We start from the raw sequence: 13365 nt of genomic DNA on the forward strand, positions 1-13365 counted from the left end.
GCTCAGTTTTGGTTTTGCTTATTAATATATAACCTGAGTTTGTTTCTAGTGCCAATTCCATCCAGTTTGCTGAGAAAAAAATCCCAGTGAGTTTTCTGGGAGCAAGACCTGGGCCTGCTGTAAGGAAGGTTTCCTTTAGCTCTCCCAAAAAATCTAGCCAGAGCTTTCCTGGCATGGCCTAGTCCTTACTCTGCTTGACAGACTGAGCTTCCACTGTAATCTGAATTGTTTGTTTCAGAAGTTCTTTCCATTGCTAATACAACTCCAACTATCGTGAGTTACTTGACAGAATTGCTGTAGCTGTGAACATTATTCCTCTGCCAGTAGAGCAGGAAGCAACATGATGGGGCTGTGGTTGTTCCAACAGGCGCAGCCCTTTGAATCGGAAGTATTTGGAAATCTGCTGAGGCAAGTGCAGCATCCACGTCATCTGGTACATTCTCTGTTAGGTTTTATGCATCGTGTTACAGTAATATCTGAAGCCTTTGTCAGAATTGAGGAATTCTGGTGCTGGGAGCACGTGGGGAGGGTCTGACCCTCAGCGAGAACCACAGCACAGCCAGTGCTGGGCAACCGCTCCCTGTCTGAGTTCATTGATTGATTATTTCTTCAGAATAAATGAACTTAGACATTTTTATTATTCCTTTTTTTATTTTTTTTTTTCAATATGTATTCCAAAGCATTTTGCAAACCTGGAGAAAAAAATCTTTTGCATCAAGGGTTTAGCCCGGAGTCAGTTCTGAGAAATGTTTTCAGATTCCCATCAGTGTCAGGGATTTGGGAGGTCGGCCCGGGATGGCTGTGCAAGGGATCACAGCCAATACCTGGCTCACAAAGCCCATGTCGTGTTTCACTGGGCAGCCTGTCCATGACACGAAAAATATTTGTGCAACAGGGCTTAAGAGGTGCCAGGAGCAAAGCATTTCCAGATGTGCAGGCTGCCAGATTTCCGTTCAGTTGCTCCATAGCTCGTTATCAAAGTGCGTGCGGCCCACGGTGCAAAAGCTGAGCTGGTTTTGGGCTGGTTGCTGAATTCTTTGTGTTGACTCATGCTGTGTCAGAGGAGTGAGATGGTGACTGCTTTACGAGCCCCATGTGATGCCTTCAGAGAGCCTTTTGTTGAGCAGCCTTGCAGGAGAATAATTAACATTTTGAAGCCATTGTTGGTTCTGTGCTTCCCGCTCTTTAGTTTTCTGCCTGGGTTTGTGCAGCAGAAAGAAGCTCTGCCTTTTCACAGGGAAGTTTTCAGGGTGATAGAACACGAGGATGAGATAAACCTCTCCAGTTAGGCTTTTCCCTTCTGCTTCCCCTCCTGAAATAAGGGGCTTATTTTCAGATTATTTCAAGCGTACCGAAGTACAGAGTGGAAAAGAATGATTGCTGCAGTGGTATTTCTGTGATATTTGCTCTCTTTCAGTCTAGAGTTGCTCATTGCAGCCACCAAAAGATGTTTTCACAGCATGGAGAAGCTCCTAGGCTCTCTCTTCAGTGTGACCCACATGCCCTTACAGTTCTGCACAGACCCACTGAGAGCAGCATGGTCATTATTTGGTCCATCTTGTGTCCTCCCAGGTGCCCCATGAGGAGGAGGATGAGGGCAGGTTGGGACAGGGTATGTTGCTGGCCACGTTCTTGGTCTGCCATCCCCTGCAGAACATCTGCCCCTCCATCAGGGGCCCACAGCAGGGAGAAGACCCCAGGGGGGTTGGTGTGGTCCATGCCCCCCCTGGACATGCCCAGGGAGGCACCAACCACCCAGTGCCAGAAGGGAGGCAGGGAGCCTCAGGCCATCAGGTCCATTACCCTCAGAGGAGCTGCAGGGTGCTGCTGCCACACAGCACAGCAGCCAGCTGAATTCCTTGGACGTACAGAATTCCCCTTCAAGGGAAAACAAGAACTTCAGCAACGTAGAAAGAGCAGCAACAGAGCAAAATAATCAAGTCTTGCTCCTCCCTGCTTTCGGGTTACGAGCTGTTAACTGTGCAGCCATTCACCTCCTGAGTTTGGTTTTCCTGGTTGTTGGCCTAGGACCTGGAGCACGTGCAGATGCACCTGGAAGAAGTGAGGTTCTTTGATTTATTCGGCTACAGCGAGGAGGCAGGAGCTTGGCAGTGCTTCATGTGCAACAACCCCGAGAGGGCAACAGGTAGGTGGGCTGCCCTCCCACCAGGGCTGTGTGTGGTGGTGGAGGCAGAGGTTGGGGAAAAGGGGAAGCAACCTTTCCAGTGTTTCCATTCCATAAAATAGGCATTCCAATGCATGTTCTCATTGGAATTCGCCCATAAACTCATCTCAGCTTTTCTGGTGAGATCTAGTGCCAAGCACAAACTCTAACCCTTAGAGGGATACAACCCAGAAGTTCATGTAAATTCTTAAATATGCATGACTAGAAACCCCCCTGGGGGGTGGGAGGGACCTGCAACCATCTTGCAGTGTCCAGATAAGGGAGCTGCATCTGCTGGACCATGTCCCAGCTCCTCTGGAGACAGCAGGGGTGCCACACGCCAGGGCACATTGGCCTAGAGACCTGATTCATGTCATCTTCTTTCTCAGAATTACACCTCCAATAGGGTTGCACTTAGCAGCAAGGCAGTGCTTAAGAACAACCACAGTGCTTCAGCTGTATTAGAAAACAGGGGGAGTGGAAAATCCACATTTTCCCAGGTGAAAGATCCTGGTGACCTTTCTTCTGAAGCTTTCTGATCCCCATGTGGTTTAGATCAGTGCACTGAAATCCAGAGGACTGGCCTTTTCCTTAGATCTTTTTTGCCACTCTGTAAAAGCCTGCACCATTCTGGCCAAGAATTTTGAATATTTTGGCCAAGCCTTGGAATAATTGGCTGTTCCAGCTGTTTATTTGAACAGCCAACACCTCTTGCTGTTTCATCAACCCTGAACTTACTAAGTCTTGCGAGAGTGGCACCAGCCTGTGCTGCAGGCCAGGTGGCCCGTGCTCATTTCATGAGTGTTTGACCATCTTCCTGCTTCCACCCCTCTCTTGGGACTCAACCAACATAAAAGGAATCGTGCTTTGAGCTGAAATTTCATCTCAGTACTGTGGTTTTGCTGGGGTTTGTCCATCACATCAGTGACAGACGCATGTCAGGCTGCAAGGAAAGGGCGTCTGTCTTGCATAAAATTTCAAAGCTTAATAAAATAGCTTTGTTTTGAATTTCCAAAGGCATTTAACTAGTCCAAAAAGGGGAGTGTTTGTAGCAAGCTCCTGATTATGCTGGTAGGGCAGCTGTCTTAGAGCCAACAGACCAGATGAAGGTGGCAAAGATGATCCTTGGGGGTGACACAAGGCACGGTTTCCTTGTTGATGCCATGGGTTTTGCCAATGACCTTAGTCTGGAGACATCAAAGGGCAACTGACCCCTTGCTTCCCTGTTGCTCTCCTGCCAAAGCACCATGTCCTCCAAGGAGAGGTCTAAGAAGGGCTGGAAGCAGGACATCACGTGGGGAGGTCAGGCAGGCCACATGGCAATAGGAGACTGACAGCAGGCAGCGACTCCCAGCGGGCTCCTCAGTGCTCTTTGGGCAGTAGAAGAGCTTACAGAAGTGGGGGCTGTCTCTGGACCACTGACAAGAGGCTCTTGAGTCTGTTTGCAGAGCACTTGAGGTAACATCTTGAGTAGGGTAAGCTGTGTACTCTGCCTGACATCAATGGTCCTTGGGAGGTGAGAAGATAACATGCTGGGAACATAACATGGTGTCCCCGCCGTGGCAGGGGGTTGGAACTAGATGATCTTTAGGGTCCCTTCCAACCCAACCCCATTCCATGATGCTATGATTCCAGGAATGGAAAAACAAACAGTTTTGTGGAGATTTTCCTTTTTTCCAACTTACATTGGTCTGATAGGAACTAAAGCCCAATGGGGAAAAAAAAATGCAAATAGGTCACTGAGGCGTTCAGTGAAATGCTGCCTTCTGAGAAGAGGCAAGAACTGGAGCCTTTGCTTTCTTCTCACATCCCACGAGTACCCAAGAGCAAGGAGGATGCCTGGTCCTCCCTGCCCAGCCACCCAGCTGCCTGTGCTGCCATCCCCCAGGGAGGAGGGAGAAGCCTTTAATAAATGTCAGCACCTAGAAAATCAGCGTTTACCCGTTTTAGAGACAGGACTGAGAGTGCAGGGGTGCCTTAGAGGAGGGTCAGGAGCAGGAGGAACAAGGCACAAAACATTTTTGGACTGTAAGTGTCCTTTTTATGAATAATTACTCTCTTTCCCCCAGTAAAGACAATTTTATAAGAAGGACACATTGTGAATATCAAGATTTGCTTCTAAGCTCTAAAAGCCTTTACAAGCTCAAGAAAAGCAAGTATTGGATGGGTCGTAAAAAAGGTCACAGGTAGGAAAGTAACTTGGGAGATAATGCTCAATGGAAGCATTTTTCAATGGGAGGAAAATCTGCAGGTGAATGAGAAATTCACCTTTGTACTGGTGATTTTTCCAGCTGGGTAAAGTAATGGCAGAGTGGGGGGCACTCCAGGGTCTTTTTGGGTTTATAAGATCTGAGATCCAGAGGCCTCCTTGAACTGTAAGAATGTAAAGGCTGTCACACATACTTTATTTTCATTCCACAGTGGGACAGACCCTTGGAAACCTCAAATACTTGTGAAAGACAAGAAGGCAATTTCTCCCTCTCAGCAATGCTGTTTAGCAACCAAATTCTTCTTTAGGAAGGAATTCAGAGGCAAATTCTTCTCCTATTATTGTCTTGTGTCTTTTGTTACTGTTGGGGTTTGCTGCATGTTTTGGATGCCGTGTTGCAAGATGCCATTTATCCTCCAGACTGGGGAAAGCATCATCCCTCAGAGCCTTGCTGGAGGATGCCAGATCAATGATGGGGTGTTTTGGATGTAGCTGGGAGGTTTTTTGGAGCCAGGCTCCACTCAGAGGCTGAGCTAGTGAGGCAAGAGGCAGTTGTGCTTCAGAAACGTGGTGGATCTACCCAATGTGGCAATTCACCCAGAGAAAGCCTGAGTATTTCTCACACATTCTTCTGATTGCAAATCATTTCTGATACAGCCACACTTTTCCAGAAGTGATGTTAAATCATCCTGAATGTTGTGGGTTTTTTTTCCCTGCCACTCCTGAGCCAAGGGGGAAGAGCATTCCCTCAAGTCCTGCTCATCTGCTCAGATCCTGGCCTGCAGCCTGCCTGTGGAGCTGGTCTCAGAGCTAGGAAAACCAGGCTATACCATTTTAATTATTTTTACATTACAACCAGTCAAGCCATTCAGCGAGAAGGCATTCGAGCTGTTGGTCAGGGCAGTGGGTGCCTCTTGTCAGGAAGAGCTGGCCTTTAAGAGCCACATTTCAACAGAACCTCCTCTACTGACACTTGGCTTCACAAGCTCTTGCACAAAAAAGCCCCTCAGTCAAACCACTCGGTGGCTAGAGAGGGAATTGCAGGAACATCCCCCGGGCTGGAAGCTCACAAAGAAATTGCAGTAATCACTGTGGGCTGCAGAAGAGAAATTGTGCCCATGGGCAACGATTTGGGTCAAACAGAGGGGTTTGATGAATTCCTCTTTTAAAAAAGCAATTTGGTCAGAAGAGCCTACACCACATTAACTCCTGAACACATTTATCCTTTGCTAGCAGGGGGGGCGGGGTTCTCAAGTGAACTGAAGTGCCCCAGCTACAAGGCTTGCTTGAAAATTAGAAAAAGTGGCATTTGGTAATGTGTCCTGTCCAGGTTTTCAGCAAAACTAAATGTGGTGATTAATGAGAGTGAATCCATATTCCCTTGGGTTAATTGCATTTATCTTCATCTCCCTGCCACCCACACACTCCAGGCTTTCCAGTTAGGAGGAGTTTATTATCATTGGGATCATTCAGGATTGGACTGAATTCTGGTGGATCATTTTCTGTTTCGTCGAATGTAAGATTTAATGCTTTGGGGTTTTATCTGTTTTGAGTTGATCTTGGAAGAGTCTGGAGGGTCTTTTGCTTTGTATTCAGTACCCAAACTACTTAAAGCTTGGTGCATTGTAGTGCAGCAAAAAAGGCAAGACACAATTAATAGACAGGAATTCCAATGGACATTTACATCAACAGGTACTACTGAGGTTTGAATTGACTTGGGGGTTAGTTGCCTCTGTATTGAGACGGTTTAAGAAGCACTAGAAATCACAGTAAATAAGTCTTCATTTAGCGTTTGGGTCATATTTTTAGTTTTCTTTTGTTCAGGAAAAAAAAAAGTAATGGCAAATAATTAGTAAACGTAACCAAATATATGTAGTGAACATGACCTTTTGAATCTTTGAACTCAAAGATCTCCTCATACCTCAGCATGCCACCGCGGTGACTTCAAACCCAGAGATGCTGTGATCACCTAGTTTGACCTTCTCTAAGGCAACAGCCAAAGAATCTAATCCAAGAATGCTTTTATCAAAGAAATGATTTCTCTTTGATCTGTGTTACTTTAGCTTCTTTTCCTAAAGATGTCTAAACCTGATTTTTAAAAGCCAAGTGAAGGAGCACCCATGCCATGCCCGGGGTATTGCTCAGGTAATTTAACCACACTGATAAAATGTTTCTTTCCAGTCTGTCTCTGAACACTGCATCACTTTATGCCTTTCCCTGCTGTGTGGAAATTCTCTCTTTGGAGACTTCATGTCCCTTCTCCATCTTTGCTTGGGCAAGTTAAGGAGAATCCATGGTGTTAGTTTCCCGTGATACCAGTCACCGCATGGAAGATCAGCCTTGCCTCATTCTTGTGTCCCTTTTCTGAAGTCTCTGAGCTTGTCCTTATCTGTGCAAGGTGAGGAAATCAAAACCAGACAGAATTTTCCAGTAATCCCTCTGTGCAAGGCACGTGCACAGCCCAACTGGCAGCTGGTGGCGTTGCTATAAAATCCTCCGGCTGTGTTAGCAGTGCAGGGGGGTCACCAGGCTGGGTTTTGGGCAGAGCTCAGACAGAGGAGCTCTGCTTTTCAGAGGCAGTTGGAATCTGCTCATGATGTTCCTCACTAACAGAGCTCCATGCATTTACTCCTACTTTGCACCCAGCAGGCACTGAGTGGCTACAGTGGTGACTGAGTAAAGTCCCTGGAAGGTTTGGGACAGGCTCCCCCAAGGTGTTTTGGGGCTGGAGCTCTTGACCTGTGCAGAGGGGCTGAGGGACAAGGGGTGGTGCAAGCAGAGCTCAAGGAGGACTTCACAGGGGTCTGCCCATACCTACAAGGAGGTCACCAAGAAGACAGAGCCAGGCTCTTTTTGTGGTGTGTGGTGGGAGGGCAAGAGACAACAGGGATAAGTTGGAAGAGGAGAAGTTCAGACTGGCTACAAAGGAAAGCCTTCCCACCACAAGGATGACCAAGCATTGGAACAGCTTGCCTAGAGATATTGTTGAGATTTTCAAGTCCCAGATGGATAAATTCATGAGCGACCTCCTCTGACCCCGCGGGTGACCTTGCTTTGAGCAGGAGGCTGGAGGAGAGGTCCCTTGAGCTCCCTTCCAGCTGAGTCATTCTGTGAAGTTAACCACAACGAAAATAAGCAAAAAGGCTTAGAAAAATATTGGAAAAGAGATTCATTCTTATCTTTCCTGAATCTTTTTCTTCTAATCAGACCCTCAGACATAGTGGCATCAAATTTATTATGACAACTTTGGAAGCTGACACCAGAATTCCCCGTGGGCTGCTTTGTGGATGTGCAGGAGAAGAGCTCTGCTAGCATTGCCTCCAGCCACTGGGTGCTTAGAGACACCAACGTTTCTTCAGTAAACACTGTTTTTGAAAATTTTGGTGATAAAACCCCCCTGTAGGCCAAAATTGCACATTCACTTCCTTTCTGATGTTGCGTTCCTGACCAATAACCGCCTCAGTATCTTCTGGTCCGTGAACCTTCATAGTCTGGGTTAAAGCATCTTCCCACTGCACTGGAATCACTAGCAGAGCCAAGTCCCGTGGGATCAGGAGCCAAGTAGATGCACAAGACCCAACCACTGAGCAACTGTCTTTTCACATTAAGACCTTCTTGTGTTGCATCTAGAGGTTTACCCAGCTGTCAGCATGCTCTGAAAGCCACTGTGCATCTCATGAACCCTTTATTGTTATCATGTAGGGGTAATAATTCTTTTTCCTGTCCTATCTCTGTCATTTTTTGTCAAAGGGAAGTTCTCTCCTCTTTTCTTTCCTGCACACTGGAGGAAATCCTGCCACGTGGTGCTGCTGGGTTGGGTGTCTCACACTCACAGCTTTGTGATTTCTCTCTCTCTCTCTGGGCAGACTCGGTCAGAGCAGGTCTGACACTTCATCCTGGGAGAAAATACTAATAACAATATGTTGTTATCACCCATGTGCTGCAGAGATGGTAATTTCCTGACCCCAGACTTCATACTCTCCTGGTGAAGAAACATCCTTCTCCAAGACTGCTCATGGGATGACAGGGATGTTGCCCCATGCATCATTAAGTTACATATGTGATAAGGCATTTGCTTAATGAGCCAAATAGCAGTTGAGAGGCTGTTTTAAACTTACTGTAAGTTATAAAACTTATAAAAATGTAAAACTTGTATGTGTTCTCACAGATCTGACAAATTTTAGTGCTGATTTTATAAATGGGCAACAAAGTCACCAGAGGATGAAGTGGCTGGTAGGAGAGCACGAGGAGTTGTACTCAGACCTGCCAGACAGCCCTGGGGGATTGTCCTTTTGCTCAGCTCCCAGTGAGGAATGACCCTTAAGGATGAGCACTGTGGGGGTCCCAGCAAATCTTAGCTGCAGAAATGCCAGGTAACACCTGACCCAGCCTCAGGAAGCTGCCTAGAAAGAAAACCAGCCTGTCTGTTGCCATTAACTTCCCCTGTGGGCAGGTGGTGTCCTCTCTGCTGGGACATCAGCGCAGCCACAGCCAGACGTGACCTCGTGGTCCTGCTCAGGTGCGAAGCCAAGGTCAGCTCAAGACTGGTGGACCCAGGATTTTTGCAGAAACAAACTTATCTGAAAACCCCCAGCTTTTTCCTTGCTTCAGTGGCTTCTTGTCATTTTTCTCCAGTATGCTTTTGTGTGGTGGCCTTTGATGATGCCTTGTGTGCCCCTGGTACCTGCGTGAGCTGGGTCTCAGCTGCTTTCTGCTCCCTCTGAACAGGGTTACTGGTTATTGGGGAGCTTTGCCACAGGATAATGTTCCTTTTGCCTAGAAAGCAAAGATCGTGCTTACACAGAATTATTTTGCTGTTGATTCCTCAGCAGTTTATTCTCTTGTATTTTATGAGTGTAAATTCAGCAGCAGAGCAGGGTGTGGAGGCAGGACAGAGGCTGCCAGAAGCTCTACATCACTGCATGTCATAACATCCTCATGGCCAAGGAAGACTTCAGACTGCCTCAGCTTTGTATTTTCTGAGTCCCATTTCCAGGATTTTCACAGAAAATGCAGAATTATTTGAAAACAGCCCCCACCCCAACCACATGTCTCTGAAAGGCTGGGGAGGAAAGATTGTCAGCTGAGGAAGTCTCTAAAACCAGTGGAAAGAGGTACCTGTGGTAGATCTATGAAAGTATTTAATTAAATGTTAAAGAGTAACATTAAATATTAATTATATTTCATGTATTCATTCTAAAATTACATACTGCTATTTAATTTGCAATGATTGAGCACAATGTTGTTGAAGGGCTCACTGTAAAACGTGGCTCGGCTGCTTTCCAAGAGCGTGTTACGAAGTGGGTGCAGCCCCAAACCAGCTTCCCTGTAAATCCCTGCTGTTTTGCAGTGTCAAAAACTGTGCACGGAGAAAGGAAGCCTCTGGTTTGCTCTGTCCTGTGCCAGGGGGTGGTGTCACACGTCAGAGCTGGCAGGAAGATCTCCAGCCAAGAGCTGCTGCTTGGAGCCGGGGTGCATGGAGCAGAGCCCCACCTCTTTTCATCGTGGAAATCACAGCTGCAGTTTCCCCACTGAAGCTGAAACTTGGCCACCCCCTTTTCATTCAGCCCATCTCCTTCCCCATCTCCAGAGAGAGAAATATTTATAGCCTCGCACGAGGAAATTGCAATAGAGACCCCCAGCACCTCCCTCCCTGCCAACATAAACAGCGCTGGGGAAAAGAGACATTCTTTATCGACAGCTGATGCTTTTATTTGCATTGTTTTTTTTCCTCCAGCAGACGGGAGGTAGTGAAGAAAGACATGGGTCCAAAAACCCCCAGAGCCACCATTGGTGGCTGCTCTTGGGCACCCCAACCCCCTCATGTCCACAGCATCACACCCACCTCCTGCGTTTGGGCTCTGAATGGCTCAGGCACAGACCACAGCAAAGACTTTCCAGAAAAAGTGTGGCTGGAGAAAGTTTTCATGCTAAGGTATGTGAGAGCAGCCAGCCAGGGGATAACTGCCCATCTGACAGATGCTGGGAAGGGCTCCAAGTCAAACAGCGCAGCAGCAAACATCCATTCTCAGCCTTGGGCTGCTCTTCAGCTGCTCTGATCCATTCTGTCCTGTCTATCGGGGTAAAAATGGAAGAGAAAAAGAAACCCAGCCCTGGTCCTAGAGGATTTTTAATATGTGGAAGGGCAGTGGCTCCAGGTTGCTCTGCAAGTCATGACCCAACACCCATGGGGATGCTCTTGCTGGCTGGGCTTGTCTTGCACTGGAAAATTCCTTTTTGTGTGCAAGGTCTGGGAAATCTCTTCCAGCTCCTGAAACCTCACGTGCTCCCAGCCAGGGTAAGTGCCAGGGACTGCAGATCACAGGTGAGCACCATGGCCCTGGGGCTGGTGGCAGAGGTGGCCACATCCTGTAAATGGAAGTGCAAGGCTTCCCAACACTCACACAGTGCTTTGGAGTCTGAAATTAACTTTAAATGTAGCCGTGATTTTGCAATATGGGGGCGGGGGGGAAGGTTTTCCTTTCCTACAGGTTTTGTTTGGTTTTTATTTTAAGGGAATTGATTGAAGGGAAATCTGTAGTGACAGAGCAATTACTTTTCTAAGGCAAACTGAAGCCGCTTCTCAGAGCACTGCAGAAGATGAGCAGAGTGGGAAGTGGTGGAGCTGAATGTCTGGTGTGTCACAGTGTGTCTGTGCTTCTGCCTCCATGCGACTACAGCCCTCACAGTCACTGAGCTCCACAACGTGCTATAGCTCAGGTCATGGGGGGGAGAGAAGCTTTTGTTTTCCTTCTCCTTCCTGGTCCTTGGCTTGGGCAGTGTTGCCCACCTTTAGTTCAAGCTCACATGCCGAGTTAAAACATCACCCTCCCAACTGGTCAGTGCGGTGAGATTTACAGGGTGTCAGTAACTCTGGGCTTGTCGTAAGGATTATTTTTTACAAAATGGATTGCTAATGTTAAATTAATCTGGAGTTATTCCTGAAGAGAGAACTGGAGAAGATAACAGAGATGTAACAGAGCTTTAGGGCTGGGTTATTGCTCCAGCACTGGATAAGGGAGGGCTGATAGCAAACCCATCCCTTTCCCAAGGGAATAGGAGTTGTGTGTTGGAGGGTGAAGAAGGAAAGGGTCGGGCCTGGGAGAAAGAGCCCTGGGACTCACCGACCCCTTTCTCAGCAAAAAGTCCCATTTCTGGGCTGGAATTACCTATGAAGGGCTGATGCTCACTCCAGTGGGATGGTGCCAAGTTCCATGAAAGTATACATGAGTATTGCAGGGCTGAGGAACGACCGGGAGGCGTAACAGTGGGGGCAAGTATGTGATGGTCAAAAGAATAGGAAAAGTGATGGATGGAGGAGTCTGAGCTGTCAGCTCCATCTGCTTGGCCTCCCAAAACATGACTAAGGGCTAAAATGTCTTTCTGAAGGTCCAGCTGAATGCTTGAGGTCAGGAGGAATGTGGTCTCGGAGCTGACACAGCTCAACTGGGAAAAGCTTTTCTCCATCACAGCCAAGGCCAGGGCAAAGGGCACCAGGAATAACCCCTCGTGTGTGTTCCCTCCCCAGTTGTCAATCAGGATGGCCAGCCTCTGATTGAAGGCAAGCTAAAGGAGAAGCAAGTGAGGTGGAAGTTTATCAAGAGGTGGAAAACTCGGTACTTCACTCTGGCTGGCAACCAGCTGCTCTTCCGGAAAGGAAAATCCGTAAGTCACAAACCCACCCGCTTGACTTCTCTCTCCCCCTCCTCCCCAGCACCATTTCCCGGAGGTTTGTACTGCTCAGCTTTGCCCCTGGTCCCTGCGTGCTCGGTGGTTCACTCCAGCCAAGGGGTGGCTCACCAGCTTTACTTCCAGCTTTCTCTCTGGATCAACAGCCTGAGGTTTTCCAGAGGGCTCGGGCTGGTGCTGCTCCTGTTCAGCCACTGAATGCCCAGGGCTCAGCACCCCCACCCAGCCACTTGTTTCCCAAATGAACCAAAGGAGTTGCTGCCTCCACTTGTGGGTGGAGAGCCTGAGAGGGGGAACAACTTATCCCTGCTTCAGAGACAAGAGCTTTCGTCAGCCCCCCAGGACTGGCTGGGGTTTGTACCTGGGGAGCTTCTGCCATCGGCACGAGTCACCATTATGAGAAGCCAGAGAGAGGAAAATCTGAGCCTGTTTAGTAGCTGAAGGAGGAAGCAAAAAGTACAGATGGGGAGGGGGGAAGAGCTCGTGGATGTTGCTGTGGACCCTTGGCCATTGGGTGCAGTAGGCCTTGACCCCCAGGAAACCCAGTGGTGTCCAGCAGGTGAGCGTGGCACTGTGTGGGAGGAGGAGGAGGGTTCCCAACTCCCCTGAGGCTCTTCTGGGCAGTCCCCATCAGTGTGGCTGCCACACGAGCCACGTTTACCAGCCCAGCTCTAGAGACATCATAGGATGGTTTGGGCTGGAAGGGACCTGTAAAGGTCATCATATTCCAACCCCCCCCTGCAACGAGCAGGGGCATCACCTGTTTATTAAGATGGTGGGAGCCCTACCAGCTGAGCTGGGTTCTGCTTGTCTCCCCTGCGTTTCAGAAGGATGACCCCGACGACTGCCCGATTGAGCTCAGCAAGGTGCAGAGTGTGAAGGTGGTGGCCAAGAAGCGCAGGGACCGCAGCCTGCCCCGGGCCTTCGAGATCTTCACCGACAGCAAGACCTACGTGTTCAAGGCCAAAGATGAGAAGAATGCTGAGGAGTGGCTCCAGTGCATCAACGTCGCCGTGGCGCAGGCGAGGGAGCGGGAGAGCCGAGAGGCCACCACCTACCTCTAGAGCTGCTGGCACCTCCACAGCCACGCCAGCCAGCCAGAGGGTCTGGGACCACTCTGGCGCAGAGCATCCCACCATGGACCTCTTCCAGCTCCCAGACAGGGCAGTGGGGGGACTGTGGGGAGACCAGGTGTTGGCATGAGCCATGGAGAGCTTTGTGCAGTGCGGGAGGTCTAAGGCACCGAGGAGAAGAGCAGGTGATGGAGGGCCACCATGCAGGAGCACTCCTGGCGCTGGGACAT

The 13365-nt window shown here is 48.7% G+C and overlaps 1 protein-coding gene across 2 annotated transcripts in view; it reads left to right on the forward strand.

Annotated features, from left to right (window-relative positions):
* The window catches only part of VEPH1 (ventricular zone expressed PH domain containing 1), a 61598-nt gene extending 48472 nt beyond the window's left edge, over positions 1–13126 (forward strand). For both annotated transcript variants that reach the window (XM_051626759.1, XM_051626760.1), the window contains 3 exons: positions 2029–2146; positions 11902–12038; positions 12890–13126. In XM_051626759.1, coding sequence (XP_051482719.1) covers positions 2029–2146; positions 11902–12038; positions 12890–13126 — 492 coding nt within the window. The remainder of the gene's footprint in view (positions 1–2028; positions 2147–11901; positions 12039–12889) is intronic.
* The last annotated feature ends 239 nt before the right edge of the window (positions 13127–13365 follow it).

Source organism: Apus apus, chromosome 8, assembly GCF_020740795.1.
Source record: "Apus apus isolate bApuApu2 chromosome 8, bApuApu2.pri.cur, whole genome shotgun sequence".
NCBI classification, from domain to species: Eukaryota; Metazoa; Chordata; class Aves; order Apodiformes; family Apodidae; genus Apus; species Apus apus.